Here is a 22,810-nt window from a genome sequence, read left to right on the forward strand (position 1 = left end):
ACTTGTCATTACACATTTGCATTGTTTTTTATTTAATAACGCCATTTTCTTTTATATTTCCATCTGTATATCAAACAAAGATGCTGAATAATACTATAACAATAATGGCTCTTATTTAGAGAATCCGCCGTTTTTATTCAAATTGTGGAAGCAGTCATCTAGAACCCATTCATGGGGCCTGACCATGGATCACGACAAGAGCCCGATAATGGCAGAAGCCACACGAGAGAGGTCACTGACACTCCTATTGAAAGAGGTAATAGGGGAAGCCCCGCCAAAGGCTCTCTCGCAGGAGTCGGCCTCGTTAGCAGCATCATTAACACCTTGTTCTGCAAATTTGGGATTACCCTTCTTGAGAGCTTCTATGGCTGATGGAATATCAGCCTTCAGAACTGCATTATCATACAACTCCCCACAATGGCTCAAGGCCGCCTTCGTTTTCGGGTCTGGGGTTGTGCCCAATAATCCATTGATTCTATCGAGGGTGGCGGTCGCTTTGGCCTTGATTGCATCCACCGTCACCAGGGCCAAGCCTGTGACGTCAGCCGTAGAGCTTCGTGGGTCTGCGCGGAGAGTCTTCACACAGAGATCGTAGTTGGGTGTCTGCTTGCACGTTTGGTCCACCAAATCTGCTCTGGAGAATTGGATTTGTGTCAGAGAAAGACTCACGACACAGAGAAGAAACACAGACGATCTCATTCTTAAAGAAGATTCAGGAGGAGATGAGATGGAGATGGTGATTGGATTGATAACATTTGCCGGATTTTATAGTGTGTCTGGCCACTGGCTATAACCATTTTTGGCGAAAATTATGCGTACATGACTTTTGAGTTACTTGCCATTGATAGCTGATTGGCATATGATTAATGATGGAAACTTTTATTTTGTTTGATTAACCCAAAAATTGATGTCCTTCAATGACTGGTTATTTCAAAGTAAAATCCACTCATTAAGAAATCATAGATTGATTTCATTCCTTTTCTATTTTGAATTAAAATCTGTAATTCCCTCTTACGTCTGATACGGCTGATGACAATTCCCTATATCAACCCTAAAAGTTAGATAAGAAAGATGTTAGAAACATTCAAGTAGTTTGTATTGTTAAGAGTCCACAAAATCAAATCTCGTTAATTTTGTTACCGTGAAATAGTGTCATTAATGGGTCAACCATAATTTCATTTTGGACCTTTATTTTGTTTCAAATATGTGTGAGATGTTCGCCTCTTGACTCGATTTTTCAGTTCAATGAGTTCGGGCCTCCTTGTTAAACGGAAATGGGTGAAAACCCTAAGATATATAGAGATCCAAAGTCCTAATCTGTTCTCTCAAACTAGCAAGTTCCATTTATTGATCAAGTATTCCACTCAATTTTAAGATAATATAACTAAGTCAGTGATGGGTGAGCTATATCCCTGGTTGAATCTGCTGCTTTCAAGTTTGAACGAAGTTTTTCAGCCCATTTGAGTTGGTACAAAAAGTTGATAAAATCCAGAAATTTTGTTCTTTTGAACATTGATTTAACAACCCCTTCTCCTTTTTAATCTTTTTATCATTATATTTCCCTGTACATCAAATGATGAAAAACAGTGGTTCTTATTTGAGAATCTGCTCTTTTATTAAAGGTGAGGAAGCAGTCATCTACAGCCCATTCATGGAGTCTTACCAAGGAAGGACTCCAGCTCACAACAAAAGCCTGATAATGGCAGAAGCCACACGACAGAGGTCACTGACATACCTATTGAAAGAGGTAATGGGGGATGCCCCACTGAAGGTTCTCTCGCAGGAGTCGGCCTCGTTAGCAGCATCATTAGTACCTTGTTCTGCAAATTTGGGAACACCCGTCTTGAGAGCTTCCATGGCTGATGGAAGATCAGCCTTCAAAACTGCATTATCATACAACTCTACACAACGCCTCAAGGCAGCCTTCGTTTTTGGGTGTCGGGTTGTGCCCAGCAATTCGCTGATTCTGTGGAGGGTGGCGATTGTTTTGGCCTTGATCACGTCCACCATCACCATGGCCAAACCTGCGACGTCTGCGTGAGAGCTTCGTGGGTCTGAGAGCAGAGTCTTCACACAGAGATCGTAGTTGGGTGTGTGCTTGCATGTTTGCTTTACCAAATCTGAAGTGGAGAATTCGATTTGGGTCAGAGAAAGACCCATTACACAGAGGAGAAACACAGATGATCTCATTCTTGAAGAAGGTTTCAGGAGGAGATCAGAGGTAGATGATGTGAAGATCGTGATCGATTGCGGTTTTTATAGTGGATTTGGCCACCCGCTTTTGAATTAATGCATCATTGGTAATAATAATTTTTGTTGCTGTATTTATATTTTAAGAAAAATTACACCAACAATCTTGAGGTAAATGATTTACACTTAGACCCTTTGGTTGATGAACCCAAGTGTAACATAAGCCCCTCCTTTTACATTTGATTGAGAGAGAGAGACCTTATTAATAGGAGTGGCCAAGCCAGGTGCCTAGCATTTCTAAAAGTTAAAATCTTAGACCGATTGATTACTTCTTTATGTCTAATCGATACTGGATGATAAAGAGAAAGTTTAAAGGTAGATAATGATTGATTCCCTTTTTAGGCCTTATCAAGATTGAATGATAAAGAGGAAGTTTGAAGATAAATACAAATTTTATAAATCCAATCAAATTGCCTTATTTCTTGTTCAAAGACGAATGGATAGTCAAGGTTTATGGAGATGGTTTAGGACATGATTTTTATTGATTACTCTAATTTCTGTTAAGCTTGTGTGCCACATGCTACATCCTTAATCTAACATTAGATTAAAAAATCAGAAGTGTTTGCATGGAAAGAAAGCTATTGCTGAGATCATCCAAACCCAAAGATGTCTAAATCGACTCTTCTTCACCTATTCAACAAAACATTACAATTCTTTTAAGTGATGAGATCCAATTCATTGAAGAAGAAGAGGCAACCGAGCTTATAAGTTATAACAACATCCTGACAATGGAGGCAGCCACCAGAGAAACATGGTGGACCAGTTTGTTCATATTAGTTATGGGCGAAGTCTCAAAATTCTCTTCACATACCCTGGCCTCTAATGAAGCATCTGTTGCACCTTGCTCTGCAAACTTGTAATCACCTTTCTCCAAAGCTTCCATGGCTTCCGGGACATCACCCTTCAGCACTGCGTTATACTTATCAATACAATCAAGCAAGGCGCCGCGTGTATGCGGGTCTGTGCCGCCCTTCTTCAGCAGCTCATTGATGCGGCTCAGGATGCTGACCGTGTCCCTCTTTATCACATCCACCATAATAATGGCGAGGCCTCTCACATCAGCTCCGGCACTGCGAGGGTCTGAGAGGAGAGTCTTGAGGCAGAGAGCATGATAAGGGGTCTGCTTGCAGATTTTGTCTACGAAGGGGGTGTTCTTGTGAGCCAAGACGGAGCAGTGGGTGAATGAGAGAAGAAGGGTATAAAGAAGAAAGATGAATATTGGTAGAGAGATGGAAGTCTTCATCTTTGGCTGAGTGATGAAGGAGAATTGGTAGAAGCTTTTATAGATGAGCTGAGTTGTTGGTCACATACTCAAAGACGCTGCATTTTTTGCCCATAACGACAGAAGGGACAGTGGGGCTGCTTGTACGCCATTCAGGTGTTATCGTCTAGAACCTCCTGGCCAAAGGAAAAAGTCTATATAATTTAGTCCCTAGTTGGATTAACACGACTTGAGATGATCCATACCTAATAGGGAAAAGCTTACTTTGATGGCTGGGTTTCTTGATCTGAATAAAGTCCTCAAGGCCCTTTGGGTTGATAACGATTAAAAAAATTTTCTTTTGGGGTCTTCAGTAAAGATAGAAGTAGGCAAGCATCATAGCTTCAATGATGTCTCATTCAAAGTTCAACGAACGACTCTAACTCACAAGTCACAACAACCACCTAATAATGGCAGAAGCCACACGAGAGAGATCGCTTGACATTTCTGTGGGAAGGAGTGATGGAAGGTTCAATATAAACATGTCGATTTAAGAACATAAAAATAAAATAATTCATATAAATATACACGGGCAAGCATCAATGAAATTAAGTATGGTGGAATGGTCTAGTTTCCTCATCGTAAGGTAGATCACTTGATGCACATTATACATGTTGCATGCACCTAGCCCTAACATTTAGTAGAGAAGTCTTAGGCTAATGGTGCATTATAATAGTCTATTACTTATAAAAAAAAATCCACATGGATCGGGGTGCTATTCGGACCCATAGTTGTGGGCTAAGATGGAGCAATAGGTCAATCGGAGAAGAAGAGTAAGAAGAAGAAATATGAACAATGGATCTCTTAATCTTTGTAGGTAGAGGTGGAGACGGTTGAGCTTTATATATCATACAAGCCTACACTTATGCTAAAGCCCCATGCCATAGTCCACCCCTACCACTTACATATTCACCTTACTCTTGTGGATAGTCTTTTTAAAACTTGCATGTATACTTAAAGTAAGGTGTTGACACAATCTTTTGTAAACTAAGCCTACCATATCATGTTATCTTTTGGAATTTATCATATAGTTGTTTTAAAAGCAATGACTCTTAGGTTATGTTTGGTTCTAGAAAATGGGAGAGAAAGAAGATTGTGAGGAAAAATGAAAGAAAAGAAAAAGTTAAGAAAAGAAATACAAATTTTTTCTCTTGTTTGGTTATCCCGGAAAATTCAAGGGGAAAAGAAAAAAATTTCACTGAAACTGTCGTCGGAGTCAAGGAAGGGCAACCACTTGGCAACGGCACTGATAGTGACAATGACGGCATCGACCAAGACGGTCTTGGAATCAGTGAAGACTTTGAAGGGAGTGGAGGAAAAATCGACCCTGGTGACAATTTCAGTGAAGATCTTGATGCCGAAGCGGAGGGACTAGGCACAACAGTGATCCATGATTTCATTACCGTTAATACCATCAGGGAAACCGGGGAAATTCTCAACGTCGGAGGTGGTGGTGAGTTGGCCGCCTGGAGCAATGTCGTTGGCCATCCAACCTTCGAAGATGATGGGACGAAGCTAGGCTCGGGAGGCGTAGATGGCGGCAGTGTGGGCTGCAAGACCTCTGTCAATGATGCAGAGAAAGGTGTTGAGGGTTTTAAGATCGTCCACAAGCCCCCGATAAAATTTCCTTCTCTTTTTCTCTTATTTTCCTCATTATTTTTTAAGGAAAATAGGAGGGAAAATATTATGATATTTTTTTTAATATTTTCTTTTATATTTTTTTTCCATCATATTTTTCATGTCACCCAAATTAAAGAAAATAATTTTTCACATGATTTTTTTTCCTTTCCTTAGCATTTTCTCATAACCAAACATAGCCTTACTGTTTGTCTATTATTTCCTTAGCTCTTATGAGTGAATACTAGTCATGCTTATTTTTAGTACTCCTCCAATCCCCTTGTTGGTGAGTTTTACCATCTACCATTAAGTCTAATCATATTTTGCTCTATCACTGTGTCATAGTTGTGATGAATTTTTGTCAAGATTCTCCCATTCGAAGATCATCCTCAATTCACCCATAAATTTGAGGTTAGACCATCATTTAGCCTTTCTTTCAATTTTCATAGATGGCGTTTTTTTCTCAATCTAAGATCCTGTCGCATGTCTTTAGATGCACACCAACAGACGTATTAAATAAAAATAGTATTAGTGAGTGTCAGAACCCCTTAGCTATCTCAACCATTGGGACTTCGATGGTCAAGTTAGTTGTTGATTTATGTACTCATTTTTTCTTACCTTCCCATCGAGGACACTTTCTTTTTATAGACCCATTTAACTAAATTTCATTAAAAATCATTGAATTTATTTATTAAAAGAGACTTGACTAATCACTAAATATGGTAAGTGAATTTTAATTTTTTTATTTTATATTTATCCTTTTCATAAAATAAAGATTTTTCTTATTAAATGATTTTATACTAAAATGTGATTTTTTAAGTCAAATTTTTATTATTAGTTTCTTTCTATAAAAAAATTAAAATTCTAAAAAAAAGGACTATTTAAGTTGATTTATTAGATGATAAATCAAAGTTTATTTTCAATTGATTTATCTTGAAGTTCAATTTCTTTTAAAATAAATGTTTAACATAATAATATTAGAATTCTAAATAAATTATACTTAATTTATTTATAAGATTTAATTAATATTTATTAAAGGGTTAATGAAAAAAATTTAAATTATAATTGTATTTCTTTAAATCATTATGATAAATAAAATAAAAATGAGGATGAAATATTTTCTTTATATGATGAAAATAAAAAATATTTTCTAAACAAAATAAAAAAAATGTGCCGTTGAGGGGATTTGAACCAAGGTTTTAGTGCAAGTTTATTCCTTATTAAATATAATACATTAAAAATATATATTTAAAGTCATCATATAAAGAAAATATAAAAAAGAATATTTTAGAGAGTAAATTAATTATAATTATTTTATAATTAAATACAAAAATTTCTTTTAATTGATTACCAAAAATATAAAATTATCATAATAATTTTTTTTAGTGTTTTTAATATCATTAATAAATTATTTAAATATCAAAAAATTGTACATATATCATAATTTATTTTATATCATTTAATACAATTGAATTAAATGAATCATAATTTTAATATTAATATATATTTTAAAATTAAACATATTATATTTAAATATCATAATATTATTATAAAATAATATTTAATGTAATTTAATAATAAATGTACACTTACAAAATTCATATTTTTATTTATGCATTCGATATTATTATCAAATATGATAAATCATATTATACATATATCAAATTCTTTAATAAAACAACTTTAAAATATCTATTATACTTCTAATTACATTTTTATAAAAAAAATTTTATATTTTTATAAATTTTGATTAATTTAATGCTATCCATATTTTTTTTTCCCTAATATATCTTTAATATATACGTAAAATCAAAGTACCGTGATTTCCGATATTTTTTTCCAGTTTACCACCAACTTCACTGCATTCATAGAAAAAAGAAACGGCAATTATACTAAATTCTTGTAAAGTAACAAGGTGAGATTACCTTCTGCATTCATTCTCCAAGAAAGGCAAATCCCCTTTAGTTACCAAACGAGACTTCGTATGCTTGAATCTCAACCCCCTATAAATCAAATCCTAGCCACCAACTTCGCTCGCATTCATCGAAAAAAGAAAGGGCAATTATACTAAATTCTTGTAAAGTAACAAGGTGAGATTACCTTCTGTGCATTCATTCTCCAAGAAAAGCAAATCCCCTTTAGTTACCAAATGAGACTTCGTATGCTTATCTCAACCCCCTATAAAATCAAATCCTAGCCAACACCCCAAAACCTCAAGCATCATAAAACAAACAGCTGTGCCAATTCTCCTTCCATAGATCCTTCAACCATGAAGATACTAATGATCTCTCTTTCATGGCCCTTTCTTCTTCTTCTTCTTCTTTTTCTCCTCCCCACAATCCCCCAGTCCTCTGCTGCTATGCAGAACCCTCCAATCTCCAAAGACTCCAGTACAGATGTCAAAGATCTAGCCCACTCTGCCCTTGAGCTGGCCTTGGCGAAGGCTAACCAAACTCTAGTGCACGTTGGAGAGCTGTTCAAGAACACCACCGACCCTGTGCTGTACAGATACTATGGCACATGCATTGATGAATATCAGGGAACTGTGACGAGGCATCTGCCGGGAGCCATCAGTGCTTTGGAGTCTAACAACTACGAAACGTCCAAACAAGAGGCGGGCTCTGCTGCCACCAGTGCAGATACGTGTGAGCAGCAATTCGTTCCTGAGAAATCGCCCATGTTTGATGAGAATGCGGTGGTGCATGGACTGTCGGTTGTGGCATCAAATATTGTTGAGTTATTGGGTTGATTGACTGAATTTTTGTTTCCATTGTGTGAGGTCTGTAGGTTGAAATTTTTAGGTACGGTGGTTTGTTGAAATTTGTGATTGGACTACAGTTATGTGATTGGAACAGACTTTTGGCTTTGTCATTGATATGATTAGGGTAAAGAGAACTTTAAATTTGAAATTTGAAATATTTTATTATTGAATTGGAGGTCTAATGATCATGTATTGCTCCTTTAATCATTTGGGACTTCAAAGCACTTGGACCCTCAATCAAAGGGTGAAGTAACCACAGAAAAATTATAACACCTGGAAATGATCACTAAAGGCATTCCACAAACAAAAATGTATGATTAAATATAAAATTCTTTCCCAAGGTATAGAGTTACAAAAGATATTTATGAGAGGTATACAGAGAAATTTACAAGTCCTATACACCACCACCTCTATCTTTTAATTTGTACAGTCTCACCCTTTTACTGTTGAATCAAAAACTTTACCCCATTCCATATCATCGTATACCTTCTTCCAGTAAAGATAAATCATATAAAAAAAAAACTGTGTACCCAAGAAAATCAAAATTCAGTGCCGGGGCCAACCAGAAAATAAGAAAGGAAAAAAGAAACAAAAAAATAACTGTTACCAGAAAACAGAGGTGATCATCTTAAGAGAAGCCTAGCTCCAAGCATCCAGGCGCTTGGCATCCTTATCGGTTGCTGCATACCCTACAAAGTACAGAGGCAGATGCTGCGAGAACACCGGGACCCTTGGTTGATGATAATTAAACATCCTCCAGCATGCTTTTGTCCTGTTCCTACTTCCAGTATCCAGCTGAGCATAACCAGGCAGCTGAGAAGTAGGAATGACAGACAAATTCATCTTTCCAGGAGGGCCTTGATAGCCACCGTTATTAATGTTTTGCATGAAGTCATCCTCCACAACATCTATGTCCGAAAAATTTATCCTACCAGGTTGTACGCCCCAGAAAAACACAACATTTGGCTCTCCTGCATCAGGATCGATGAACTCTGTTGGGTTGGGGTCACACAGACCCTGTACCTCCTCCACCTGCAGCAATAATGCAAATAAGGCCTCATGAAGTGTGAACAAGAAGGAATATGTATATGTGCATGTGTATATATATATATATATATATATGCAGAGACAGTCATAAAACTACTAGTAGTTTAACATAAAAAGATATTATGGTGAGTGTGTTCACACCCCAGCATTTGCCCCCTAAAAAGGAGCCAACAAGCTATCTATCATGAGGCCCCCACCCGAGTTTTGTGGAGCAGAACTGCCAATATAATGTGGTGTTTCACTTGTCACATGTTATTGTCTACTCGTCAGCTACCATGACCATAGAGCTTCGTATGTCACTTCATTATCAACTTAACTCAAGATTGTACAATGAAGGAGTGTCCTGGTGAGTGCCCCCAAAGTCCCCCTCTTTTACTTCTCCGTCCATAATTCAAAAGCCCTGCAGTTCAACTCTATTAACCAGTTAACAATCAATTCTCGTCTCAAATCTTATCTTTTCCTCTTATGTTTCCCGATCAAGAGTAGTGTAAGTGAGGGGATCAAAATCCCTAATGTCATATCTTCCTGTGTCACTTAGGTCCATAAAACCTCTAGGTGCCATATTTTCTATATCTATATAATATATTGAAAGACCTTAGATCAACTAAAAATTTAACAGAGAATAAAATATTTGGAGAACTCAAAAGAAGAAATTGAAAAGCTGAAATGATATGACATTTTCTATAACATTGAGATCATCCAACAAGTTGGATGTTAAGCAATATAAGCTTTCAAATTTAGCCTGATGGGAGCATTAAATTAATTAGGAGCATCGCTTCCACAGTTAGTTGGATACTATCACCTAGAGTGAATCCTATTCCCCATATATCTGCTTCAGAACATCCAGACAGCATTAATGGAAATTCAAGAATCCCACTGCCAAACCATAGTTCTTATACCAGTGCAATCAAATTTTGGGGTTTTATTAAATGTTTGCTTTTTTTATTGCACATGGCTTTCCCTATATATGCATCTAAAACCCAGTTCCTTCCCTAGATGTGACTCTAAGAAAGTTGATTACTCAATTAATTCAAACCTTACTGCATGAACATTTCAGAATAATTTAGGGATAATTTATATTCACATGTTTCATAACCAATTATTCACAGGGATTCTAAATAATTTGCTTCTGTAGTTTGTCTATAGAATTCTAAATAATCTTCCACTTGACTAGTAGCAATTTTATCTTTCAGTCGGATTTCCCAATTTTCTCCCAAGCCCTCCCTTGACTAGTATCTACTCCCCAATAATAGCAACTATGTCACAAATTGCACACCTCAGCCCCTCTTAATCAGACTGTTCCAATCTCCCAACTATTTGAGGCCCACAACACAAATAACTGCAATGTACCATAACCCTGCAATATAGCTGTCCCAACATAGCTTTTAGTGAGCACATCAGACAATTTCCTATTTTCCTTTACATATGATGATTTAGGCCCTACTTTCCTTGCACAAGAAGCTAGAATGTTAAAAATGAAAGATTCTTTGTGCTTACTGTCAACATGGAATTATGGAATTATATATATATACATACATACATACATTCAATAAAATTAAAATGATAATAAATGAACAAAGTCAAACACTAACCTTTGCAAGAAGGAAGCGAAAGCGTGACTTTACCCAACCCACCCAATCCCCTAATTCATCTTGATTAGAAGACGACAGGTAAATTTTTATAAATCGCGAATATTTCTTGGAGTAACAAAAAGGCTCAAATATGTCATTCCAGTCAAAGTCTAGCCTTAGGAGATCCTGTCACAAAAAAATAAATTAAAAAAATAAGTGTCCCTTTGGACTCTCTTTATAACAAGATCATTTTTTACTTTGTCTGAACAAATACACAGAAGTACTATTATTATACAAAGCACATACTAAGATTTGAAAAGATCAATGAAACTAATGAAAACTGCAAGAGGTTAAAACAGATAAATTAACATTTATAGCAAAGATTATGTCTGTTAGGCAAACAGTAATACCCGAGTCAGAGCATGCCCTAGAGTAAGCTCTGTCGTGATCCTGTAAAATGTACTTTTTGTGATGTTTGAATGGCAATATCCATAAGGGCTACATGGTAATTGAATGGGCATTAATGCACGTGTTTCTCTGGTGCCTCCAGTTGGTAGTCTTCCATCTTCCAATGCTACTGGTGTAGGCCAAGGCCAGCCGGAGAAAGTCTTAAAAAAGCTTGACATTAGAACATTTAAGTTGGCATGTGGATTCTTTTGACAAACAAAAGCAGCAAGAATGGCCAAATGGACTCCACCAAAATACCCAAATAACTGCAATAAATAGAGACTACTGGGATCAAAAATTCATAAATAGTCAAAACCCAAATAGCCCAAAATGGCAAAAAGCAAACCCTGAACACAAAATGAGAGAGAAACATATGCCCTTACGTTACCATACACCCCTCGCCTTTTCGCCCATAATTTAATACATCGAAGTATTGATTGAAAATTCTGGAAAGGAAAATCCAAGAATATATAAGATTTACTACAGTTATAAAAATGAAAAATGCACAAGTTAGGGTGACAAGAATGTATGCAGAAAAATAAAATGTTTCTGAAACCTCCTGCAGGGATTATATCACATAACATAGCAATTTGAAAATAACCCCACAATAAACTGATCAACCCCACTTCCAGCTTATAACAGGCAAACATATTCAAAAGTGTAGTAGAAGAACCAAGAAAAGGCCATGCATACATATTAGCGCACACGTCCTCTCAAATCATAAAGGTCTGAATTATGGTAAGACCAGCTTTCCTCATGGCCTCAACCCACTAGAACTGATGTCTTATTCTTGGGAGGCCAATCTGTGGAAGGAGAGGACCAGTAACTATCTGGAGATAAAAACTCTCATGAGTTGTGACACAAACTTGTTTGCTATTGTATTATTTTTTTCTACATCTTCCTTCTTTATTATCTTCATATACCTTTGTGCACACACCTATTATCAGCCACACTAAATATGAGCTAAATTATGGCTGATAACCAATTAATACCATTATTTCCATTCTCACAAAACCATTCATTATTCCACATCTTTTCATTACTTAGTACCAAGTATTCCATGCAGTTTCTTCACATGGACCTCTTACAGAAAATTTCCACCTGTCAAGGGAGTAAACCAGGTGATAAAATTATCACATTAAATGCTTTCTTCAAATTTTAAAAAAGGGAAAATCCTAAATATGAACCAAGTTTCCAAATACATGGGTGAGCCATCAACACCACCCCCAGGACAACACAGCATTTGCTCAACCATTAGAAGAATGCAACAATTTGAAACAAATATAATTCTCATAGTCATTATGCAAACATTAAATTAATTTCCTGATGTAAAACTAATTAGTAAGAGGACTAAAGAAAAACCAGTTGAAAACAATGATTATATAGGGCAGAGAATCTTCAATATTTGGCACTTGACACCCTGCAAACCGTTGGACTCTTCTAAGGTCTCCTTCCTATGACAAAACTATTAAAGGTAGTAAAGGTAAATCAGCTTATTTTGGAATCTTAACAGAGACTTCAAATGAAAATTACAGCTATATAATCAAACCTCTGAATACCCAACATATTGTAATACATACACAATCCAAAATACATTGTCTATAGCAATTAAAGACTAGAAATAATCAAGACCATTGACTATGCAATACATTTTCTTACATCCAGAATAAGATTATATATATAACTAGGCACCTAACAAAAAAGGGGGAATGTGCCATTGCCTAAGCAATACATCATAAGAAAGAAGCCCACATTGAAACAAAGACCAAAATCATCAGTTATGTGCAAAATGCTTATACAAATTACCTCCACATTTGGAACAAGCTGAAGAATGCATTCATTAGCTCGTACTCCGGACAAGCTTTTCCAACTTGTTTCGTCAATATTCCTTAGAAAATATGGGTTGAGTACATTCAAATTCTGTAATTCACAACTCAGCACGTCAAAATCTCTAAACCATTTAGAGAAAAGAAAACAAAATAGTTAATAGTGAAACAATACCTAACATGTAGAACCAGCCAACTATGGTATTTAAAAAAAATATACAAGGAAGCACTCATAATGGTGGAGAATACTTTAAAATACCACATGTCCGCATAATTTGTATACAAATAAAAAGATGCAAGCATTAACTGATAAAGTCGTTTCACGTAGGCTTTATTTCATAGTTTTCACACTTACTTCAGGAACATATAATAGTTTAAGCTGAGCATATGGAAGATCAACGGATATTCCATCAAATTTGAACCGCATTAGAGGAACTTTGGCATCTTTGACACAATGGATCTCTGAGACTTCTGGTCTACTTTCAAGCATGTTGCGCAGAACAATAAAAAAATCATCCTGCATGAATTATGGAACTTTAAGTTGAGAGAAAATACTTACAATTCAAATTATGAAATAAATAAAGAGGTAATTAAGAAACTTACAGCCATGGAAGCAAAGAAAGGGCCAACACATAGAGCATCAATGTCTGATTCTGGCCCATGAACCTGGATAAATAAATCAATAATAAAAACATGTGCAACAAAAAGGCTGTAACAGGGGGATGCCAAACAGAAGAAGGATCAAACTCCTTTTTAAGAGCATAAATTTCTCATTTATTTGCATGAAAATAACTAATGAATTCAGTCAATACTATAGAACAATCTTATAGAAGGTAGAAGGCTTCAAATATTGGTTATCCTGCAATTAGTTATGGTAATTGACAACATTGGAGATCATTGTGCAAGTGCAATTCTCTTTCACAGGAAGGCTCAATGCAGTTCCATGAAGAAACAAATACAATACAGTTCTAATAAAAAAAATTGTTTTTGACACCTCAAACTTATGATATGACAGGATTGCAATGATCCATAAAACTCCATTTATCCTCAAACGCAGTTCACTGGGATGGATTAATTCAAACTATCCTATTGAAAAGCAAGTTTCTAACAGATGAGATGTTTCATTTTCCCTAATTGAGCAGATAGAACAAGGATTTGTTTGGTGGTGAAAACCTAGAGTTACTTTTCAATAACTTATTAGCTATTGTACAAAGTAACTGAAATCTGCAAAAGAAATACCATTCAGTTAATATTCCCAAAGGAGTAGCAAATGGATCCTGCTGGCTCACCTACATTGCATGCAATAGGACATAGAAGTGCTACTTGAAAAATATATAAAAGATCATAGGCCTATTTGGATTCTCCATAGTAATTATGACCTATCATGCCATATTAGGATGGATGAATTTTTATATATCCATCCCCGAAAGGAACTGGATATTCATTAAATACAAAACTAACAGAAAAACTACCATGCCATGCAAACTATAAATTTCAGTGGGCCCATGGGCAAACACATGTATTGCAAAATTACGTGATTTATAATCACGTCAAACCAGATAATGACTTAAGAGCAACCCTTATGAGGATTAGAAAACCACCTATCCAAAATAGAAAATAATTCAGTAAAAAAAAATTTCAAATGAGTTTTTGTAGTGGAAAATAGAAGTCCAAAGGAAAAACACCATCTCTAACATAACTTTGTATTTATCTCCAAAAAAAAGGCAAAAAAAACTTAAGAATAAATGTTGGAATCTTAAAATTAGTGCAAATAGTGGTAGAAAGAACCAATAATAGAGAACCACCCTATCAATGATAATGAAGCACCAGTGTATCATATCCTACACCATTTCTTTTATTGTTCGTAGAGATCCCACGTCTATTAATGCCAAAAATTTTACCGAAGTTTGAAATACATTAATGATAGACTTACTAGGATCCTACATACACATAAAAGAAGACCGTCTCTACCTATAATGCCATAATTCATAAGGCATCCATCCACATGTGCACCATGCATGCACTTTAAAAGGATTATAAAAATGGAAGAATGGTTGACAAGAAGAAATTTTCCAGATCTATTACATATTGACAGAGCTAAGGCACCACAAATCCCTATTGTTCTTAACAGCCAACAAAATAGGCCCATATCCAATGTCAAAAGGTTTTGTAAAACAATTGTTTTCCAAATGATGCACCAAACAAACAGATTGCTCAACCTTCAACATTCCATATCAGAAATGATCCACGAACAATTTTTTATCAACCATGTGCAGATTGCTTGCAACTGTACATTGTAAGATCTCTTCTAAACTTGTATTCTTTCTGAATAACAACATATTAATTATCAATTATAATATCACAAATGATATACAGTACTTGTTGGGGTCCAGGACAAACGAAAAATATTCAAACCAAATATGAACAATAAGGTTGAGTCCAATCCAGTGGATATATTTTTTGCTCTTCACAGCATAAAGCTATTATCCAGAATTAACACATTGGCATGCAACCCATAACATTAGAAAAGGTTCTTGCAATTCACATGTTAATAAATATACAATCAGCGTCAAAACAAGGAGGTCATTAGAGCATGATGCATGGTAGATTTTGAAATCAATCAAATAGCTTACATCCTATAAAAGAGAACTTCCTGACTCATCATCCAATTCCAATGTGAGAGGGACACAACAGGAGAAAAGCAAAGAATCATATTTCAAGAACAAGTGGAAAGAAAAAATTTCCCCAAATTTATTCCTTTCCAAAGTAATATTGAGAAGAACTTGATGGAATGAGCACTATTGGTTATTTTTTGGACAATAAACATAACAAATGTTAGCAGGTTGACAACAAGTGAAGCTAAAAAGAAAAGCGAGCCCAACTTGAGTAGATTACAACAAACCAACCATATACAATGACAAGACCCTAAAGATTTCAGTACACTCTTGAATCACTTCTATTGTGCACATTATAATTAACATCCATCATTAGGAACTAACTTTGTCTTTATCTAGAAGTTCATAAGCAGAATGGCATACTTCATAAATACCCATTAAACCTTTGTTCATACATATAAGATATATGAAATGTGGTTAAAAACCAAAACATCTCAAATATTCTTTAAATATATTGATGGGTCCCTGAATCATAATTTAATAAAGTTGGTGAATCAACAATCGGCATCCACGTTAGATTCCGACACTCATACCTATACCAGTACAACAATGCAAATATTCTTTCGTTGAACAAGGTACAAGAAGGTGTAGAAAATTGATAAATAGCTGCTTAACTAACAAACATAACCAAATGATGAAACTGCAGTTTCAATCTTTAGGACACCTCCTAAAACTAGGGTTAAGTCATAGGAGCCATCAATTTGTCATCAACAATCAGTAAATACATTTTAAAGTAACTTTAAAAAAATGAAAAAAAAAAAAAAGGGAAAGAAGTAAGTTTATCCTGAATATAAATAGAAAACTGATGCTGGTAGCAATGTTATGGGATTGTGAGCAGCTTGGAATGACAATAACTCCCCAGTTCCATAATTCTATTATAATATCATCAAAAATTACAAAAGCTATAAGCATTCATGGCATTAAAATACGGTTAAGAACAGTAGCCTCAAATACCCAAAGAAGGAAAAATACTCACTCCAAGGCCATACGAGCCATATGTTAAAATCGTTGCAGAAGTAACTGCAATTTGTTGTTTTGGGCGTTGACGTTGCCAAGCAACCCTCTTAACCCATGTCAACACTATCTGCAAAACAATATGAAACATAGAGATTTAAAGACAATGAATGCCATGTGAAGTTGTTAAGTAAGTGGTCAGAGAGAACAATACTGGCAAAATCAATGTCACAATATAAAGAATACAATTCAGCATACAAGCAACCACATCAAAGATAAATAACCACTGAAATCAGCAAACTAAATGGATAAACATGAAAAAACAGGAGAATGCATTGCACCGCATATCATAAATAAAGAAAATATCATCATTAACATGACCGCCAAATAGACTATAATTTTATAGATGAGAAGTCCCTTGCACGTGAAAATCAAATTATGAATCATTTTCATCTAAAGGAAAAATTGGAACTGCATAGTTTGCATAAGTTCAATTGATTCCCTAACATTATTAGAATAAAAAAAACAACAAAGTTTAAAAGGAAAATACAAAACAAAAATAAGAAACAAAGATATTCCAGAAACTAGAAGAAAGATAGATGACTCCAAAGAAGCATTTGCCTCGGGGAAAAACAGCCTGAACAGAACTACTACATAGAAGATACAAACTTTCACACAAAGCCACTGATCCTTTCGTAATTCTTTAGCATTGCTATCATCAAAACTAACAATTTCACGATCAAACCTTAACTAAGCATGATCGAGGACCAAAAATATCGACTTGAATATCAGAGTCAACAAACCTCTTTGAGCTTCTCAATTACATTTTTCCTCTTCAACTCCTCCTCTGGGGACGGAATGAGCCCTTCGTTTGACATAAACTACAAAGAAAGATCAAAACTTAAATTGAGTAGAAAACTAAAATGAAGCAAAAAAATGGCTTGAGTCTCGACCAACCTGAAGCAGCGAGATTGACCTGCGATGTTCCATTCGGACCAACACCGCCGGATTCAAAACAAATCCAGGTTGCGGTAAACTCGCGGGATCAAAAGGCGGCACAGGACCGAAGCTAGGGTTTATCACGCCGACCGGTCTCGGAACAAAGCCGACCGGAGCGTTCACGACTGGAGGTTGAGGATGTATCAACGGCTGTGGATGAACCAGAGCAACACTGTTCTGACTCCGGTGAGCATGTGCCATGCACAACACTTAAAATCTCGGATGGATTGAAGCCAGACAGAATCGAGGTTTCATAAACCGAATCGAAGAGCTCTCGAGCGTACCGGAATAGAAGAGCTCCGGATCGGATTCGCGCGGCGGCAGAGAGGAGACAAAACCCTAATCGAAACGGAGAGAGGTTTAACTATTTCATTCGATCGAATGTTCCTGTGGCTTTGCTTTTTGAACTCATAACGGGTGCCAAGAATCGAGAGGGAGACACTGAGCTAGGTGGCGTGGTTGCCCCTAATGTGTAATATTAAACGTGGCGTCTCGTCGCGTTGCCAAGTGTCTCTCCGATTTGCCTGACTTCGGAGTTCGGACCTTCCAAGAAGGGCGGCGTTAGTTTTTTACATGTCCAGAGTTGTTTAATAATTTTACGCGGTTGGCCAACTTGGCCTATCCCTCCAACCGTGTGACGTGGACGTATGTCATTGGTACATGGAAGGATATATTCGTCTTTTAATGAATTACCAAGAATGTTTTTGGTAATGCATCCACCATCTTTCTCTTCCCATTCATTTTGTCCTTTTTTAAGTTTTTGTAGTTGTTTGATAAAATCATTATAATGATTTAATTTAAGTTATGAAACATGATCAAAACATTTTAAAAAATAATATTTAATTATAACTTAAAATTTAAAATATTTTTGATAAGTCATTTTAATTACATTAAATTATGTATAAATTAATTTAAAATTATTTCAAATTATTATATATTAAATTTTACCCAACCTATATATAGCATATATTAAATTAAAAATTATTAAATATTATATTTTAAATTCTAAGAAACTCTGTATATAGCATATATCTTTCTTAATTAAATAATTTGTTATTTTATGTGTTTTTTTTCATAAATACGGTGACATTGTAAATATTGAAATGGTTCGTCATGTTTCTAATTTTGAAAAATAAAAGAGAATTATTTTAAGAGAACATGTTATTTTCATCTATTTAATATATATATATATATATTTATTATTAAGCATGACAGCATTATTCTTCCATCTTCACAATTTAAAATTGATATAAAAAAACTTCAAATATAAAAGTTTATTTGACCGTATAATTTAAAAATAATTTATATTTTAAAAAACAAAAAACTTATCTTAATTTTATAACTTTGTTTAACTGTCATTTTATGACAATAATTTTAAAAACAAGGTAAAATATAAAATAATTTTTAAATAACAAATAAAATTTTTTTTTTACCGGTTTTAAAACATGGGCCTTTTGGCCATGTTTTTTGAATTCTTTTTTAAATGTTTTTAATTTAAATAATAAAAAATGGTTTTTAAAAATAAGTTTCAAAAAAATGGTCAAATAACCTTGATATTTTTCTAAATTTAAAAAAAAATCTAAAATTTTTCAATAAGGAAATAAATTTCAAATTAAAATATACTGATATATATATATATATATATATATATAATTTATTCATTTTTGAAATATAATTTGAAAAAAAAAATCAATTTAATTAGTATTAGAAAGTTATAAACTAACACACATTTGGAATGACTTGCTGATTTATTCTCTATATATAGCTATATTTTTACCAAATTTTCGTTAGACCGATAAATATCAAAACAAATAAAACATAGTGTATTGAATTCATTAATGGAATTAAGAATTTTAAGAATAACTTGAAACTCAAATAGTAATATAACCAATACCATAAATTAGGGATAAAAATTGGTATTGAGTTATTCTATTGTTTTTAGGCATGGATCCATTATTTTGTGAATTTTTATTTTTCACCATAAAAATAAACACCAAATTAAAGTAATGTTTAATGTCTTATATTTATTAACCAGTGTAATAAATTTTTAAAATAATTTGAAATTCAAATATTGATTTATTTAATTGGGTAAAAATTGATCCACTATGATTTTATTATTTTTTTAATTATATTAAATTTATTAATAAATTTCATAATTTTTAAAAATAATTTAAAGCTTGAAACTAGATGTAATCACTATAAAAAACAATATACCAAGACCCACACTAACAATCATGCCATACAAACACTTTTATTGTCTACTATGGATCTATCAAATTTTAGTTAAAATTTTACATTCATTAGAAGAACCCATTCATCAACTCAAGAGATAATATGTTTTTCAAGAATCAGTTAGGTTCTATTAGGAAAAAAATTTTAAAACTGTTATTTGATTTTTATTTTTATAGAAAGTTTGTTTGAGATTTGGAATATTTTCAATTTGTTTTCCACATTTCTAAATATTTTTTTTAAAATAACATTTATATTTAGTACACTATTTCCAATTATTCTTTATATTTGGAGCATTATTTTTTTGAAAATAAAAAAAATTAAATAATTAAAATATATTCCCAAAAAATCCATGTTTTGTGTTTTTCAAAATAGTTACTTAGGGTTTTGTTTGATAATTGTTTTTTAAAACAGTTTTGAAAAAATAGGTTTTAAAAACAGTTTTTTAATATTTTGTAAAACAAAAGTATGTTTAGAACCTAAAATTGTTTTTAACATATTGTTAATATTTTAAAATATGATTTAAAAATAATTTTTATATTTATAACTTTATTTTTAACCATTATATATGTTTGTATAATTATTTTTTAAAACAATTTTCAAAAAACAATTAAAAATAACTAAAAGATGTTATATAAAAACATTATACTTTTTATTTAATAATAATAAAAAATAAAAAGAAAACATAGAACAGTTTATGATTGTCAAACGTGTTTTTTAGTTTTTTTTGTTATACAAAAACAAAAATTGTTTTTGAAAATTATTTTTAAATGTTTAGTAAATGTTTTTTTTAAGAAATTTTGGAATATATTTTATGAGAACAATTTTTACAGATTATTTTTTAATATATTGTAAAACAGAAGTTTGTTTGAAACTCAAAATATTTTTTGACTTGTTTTTAATATTTAAAAAAATATTTCTTATGTTTAGAATTTTATTTTTAATCACTATACATGTGCGTATACTTACTTTTTAAATACATCTATTAAAAAAATAATAAAAAACAATTAAAAATGTTATATGAAAACATATTGTTTTATGTTTTTTAGAATAAAAAAAATAGAAAACAGTACATGGTTATGTTTTCTAATTTTTGTACTTTTTTTAGAAATTAGTAGTTTTTAAAATACTAAGAAAAGGGTTGGTATGGTATTCAATAGGCTCATATTTATTTATATTAATAATTTAGTTAATATAATATGTTTATCATTGTGACTGATTTTAAAATAATTATTTTTGTAGAGAATAAGAATTTATCTGGTCATCTAATTTAAAAACAATTTATTTTATGTTTTTAAAATTAAAAATACTATTTTTAAAAATTTATAACATTGCCCCACCATTGTCTCCTGAAAACAATTTTAAAAACAAAGTGAAGTGATAATAAGTAAAAGTCGTTTTCACAATTTTTAAAAAACAAAAGAAAAACATCAACCAAACTTGCTTTTAAAAGTTGTTTTTTATTATTTAACTTAAAAACTGTCTATAAAAACAAGTTTAAAAAAACATTACCTATCAATTCATCAAATTGTTTTGACCATTTGATATCCAAATTCAAATTATTTGATGTGACATCCAATTGACTAAAAATTAATTGTATGGTAACACATTATAAAACTTTGTGAAACTACAAAATTAGAATATTGTTTAATTATAGATTTTTTTTAATTTAAAAAACTTGACCTAAATAAACTTAAGATTAAATTCCTAGTTTGATAGTATCATTAACATCACCTATTTTCTGTACATTTTAAATGAGATAATTAATAAAGAAAATAAGGATAGCATACTAATTTCATAGATAATTTCCTCCTAGTTGCTTCCAAAAGAAAACCCTCCATCTCTTCTACAAATTATTCTTTACGAGTTTTACTGGGAATATGATAATAAATTTAATACTACTAATCAAATCCGTACATATTTGTGGTAATACCTAGTTCTTGGTCAATAAAATAATCATTTTCCCATGAGACTTACATAATATGGAGGAGTTGCCTACTTCGGATATGTCAATTGATCTAAGGTCTCCTACGCTCAACTCGATTTGACGTCTTTTTTACGTCGTCCGCGAATTAAGTTATCATTACATTAATCGTACAAGATTACGATTAAGTTATCAAATAATCGTAAGATTTTTCCTTTCCACTCACTTCCTTCACAAGGTTTCCTATTGATAAAGTTTAACATCACTTCACGGAATCATTCCCCTTTAATAAAGGAGGAGCAACAGTACATCACCGCTTCACTTCCATTCTCTCCCAACTACTCATCCTACAAAACGGCATCGTTTTATAGCGAGGTCTCAGACTCTCAGGATAGTGCTCCATTGTACCCTGCAATGTTCAAAACTTGACTGTTTGTTTCTAGAGGCACCGCTCAGTCCTCAAAACGGATCGTTCTAGACAAAAAACGACGCCGTTCTGGCAGTTACGGCCAAATTAATTTCCCAAAGTAGAGGAGGAGATTCGACAGCCCAATCTCCCCCAAAAAGCCATGAGAAAATTGCATAATTACGAATTCCACACCGTCCAAACAAAAATCATAAAAAATAAAGAACTAACTGTACACTGTATCAGCATAAACAACAATCAAGCTCTGCAAATCTGACAAACACGGTAGGAAACATGAATTCAATGGAGCACCTTGCCTTCACAATCTGCAATTCACCTATCAGGATGGGAGTTCCGGAGACGGAAGCGTCTGGTTTCCGTTGATTCACACAGAGCCATGTCTATAGGAGAACTCACGGAAGTTAAGCTATCAGAGAGTGCAGCCGCAGAAAACGAAGAAGAAGCAAAGCATCGCGACCAAAGCCAACGATTCCAGCACATACACGAAGGTCCACAAGACGCTATCCAAGATCGAGAAATCTAACCAGCTGAAGCTCTGCGTGGACCACCCCGCCGTGAAGTAGGAGAAGTCGAATTCCGGCCACCGGAATATTGAGAAGGATATCGAGAAATCGAATTCCGGCCACCGGAAAGTTGATGCTGACCACCTCCCACACATCTCTCTAAGGCTCGTCTCTCATACGGTAAAGTTGGAACTGGAATTTGGCAGTATTATTTATCTATCCGGGAGATGTCTGGCGCACCAATTTTAATCTACTGACGACCCACAGTTATCAAGTACACCCTCTCCAGCAAAGATTGATCTGGCCGTACAGGAAGTGA

General features: G+C 33.7%; 3 protein-coding genes across 5 annotated transcripts; all 3 read right to left on the reverse strand.

Moving 5' to 3' along the window:
• Nucleotides 1-28: 28 nt before the first annotated feature.
• On the reverse strand, nucleotides 29-2,295 carry LOC117914159 (cell wall / vacuolar inhibitor of fructosidase 1-like). The gene is made up of 2 exons (XM_034829380.1): nucleotides 1,736-2,295; nucleotides 29-634 (listed from the first exon to the last, which is right to left on the reverse strand). Exons 1-2 carry the CDS (start codon nucleotides 2,188-2,190, stop codon nucleotides 190-192), a joined length of 900 nt encoding a protein of 299 aa, XP_034685271.1. The 5' UTR covers nucleotides 2,191-2,295; the 3' UTR covers nucleotides 29-189.
• A 562-nt stretch (nucleotides 2,296-2,857) lies between these two features.
• LOC117914974 (cell wall / vacuolar inhibitor of fructosidase 1-like) lies at nucleotides 2,858-3,529 on the reverse strand. The gene has a single exon (XM_034830510.1). The coding sequence runs from the start codon at nucleotides 3,491-3,493 to the stop codon at nucleotides 2,960-2,962; it is 534 nt and encodes a 177-aa protein (XP_034686401.1). The 5' UTR covers nucleotides 3,494-3,529; the 3' UTR covers nucleotides 2,858-2,959.
• Nucleotides 3,530-7,021: 3,492 nt separating this feature from the next.
• LOC117914583 (nuclear poly(A) polymerase 3) lies at nucleotides 7,022-17,952 on the reverse strand. Of its 3 annotated transcripts, none has more exons than XM_034829967.1 (11): nucleotides 17,367-17,952; nucleotides 17,213-17,290; nucleotides 16,432-16,539; nucleotides 13,384-13,446; nucleotides 13,136-13,297; nucleotides 12,761-12,874; nucleotides 11,338-11,400; nucleotides 10,918-11,220; nucleotides 10,529-10,693; nucleotides 8,497-8,921; nucleotides 7,022-7,791 (listed from the first exon to the last, which is right to left on the reverse strand). In XM_034829967.1, exons 1-10 carry the CDS (start codon nucleotides 17,607-17,609, stop codon nucleotides 8,529-8,531), a joined length of 1,692 nt encoding a protein of 563 aa, XP_034685858.1. In that variant the 5' UTR covers nucleotides 17,610-17,952; the 3' UTR covers nucleotides 7,022-7,791; nucleotides 8,497-8,528. The 3 variants fall into 3 exon arrangements, with proteins under 3 accessions (XP_034685858.1, XP_034685857.1, XP_034685856.1); XM_034829966.1 differs by lacking the exon at nucleotides 7,022-7,791 and adding an exon at nucleotides 8,185-8,411; XM_034829965.1 differs by lacking the exon at nucleotides 7,022-7,791 and having other exon boundaries at nucleotides 8,185-8,921.
• Nucleotides 17,953-22,810: the final 4,858 nt, after the last annotated feature.

This window comes from Vitis riparia, chromosome 5 (genome assembly GCF_004353265.1).
Source record: "Vitis riparia cultivar Riparia Gloire de Montpellier isolate 1030 chromosome 5, EGFV_Vit.rip_1.0, whole genome shotgun sequence".
NCBI classification, from domain to species: domain Eukaryota; kingdom Viridiplantae; phylum Streptophyta; class Magnoliopsida; order Vitales; family Vitaceae; genus Vitis; species Vitis riparia.

What these genes read in the sequence shown, in the direction of transcription:
- LOC117914159 (XM_034829380.1), bottom strand. Translation starts at nt 2,190, where the DNA reads ATGAGATCATCTGTGTTTCTCCTCTGTGTAATGGGTCTTTCTCTGACC. An exon ending in CCCATTACCTCTTTCAATAG is followed by an intron (nt 635 to 1,735) that starts GTATGTCAGTGA and finishes CCAATTCTCCAG; the next exon opens with AGCAGATTTGGTGGACCAAA.
- LOC117914974 (XM_034830510.1), bottom strand. Translation starts at nt 3,493, where the DNA reads ATGAAGACTTCCATCTCTCTACCAATATTCATCTTTCTTCTTTATACC.
- LOC117914583 (XM_034829967.1), bottom strand. Translation starts at nt 17,609, where the DNA reads ATGGCACATGCTCACCGGAGTCAGAACAGTGTTGCTCTGGTTCATCCA. An exon ending in GGTCAATCTCGCTGCTTCAG is followed by an intron (nt 17,291 to 17,366) that starts GTTGGTCGAGAC and finishes CTTTCTTTGTAG; the next exon opens with TTTATGTCAAACGAAGGGCT. An exon ending in AACTATTATATGTTCCTGAA is followed by an intron (nt 12,875 to 13,135) that starts GTAAGTGTGAAA and finishes TGTGAATTACAG; the next exon opens with AATTTGAATGTACTCAACCC.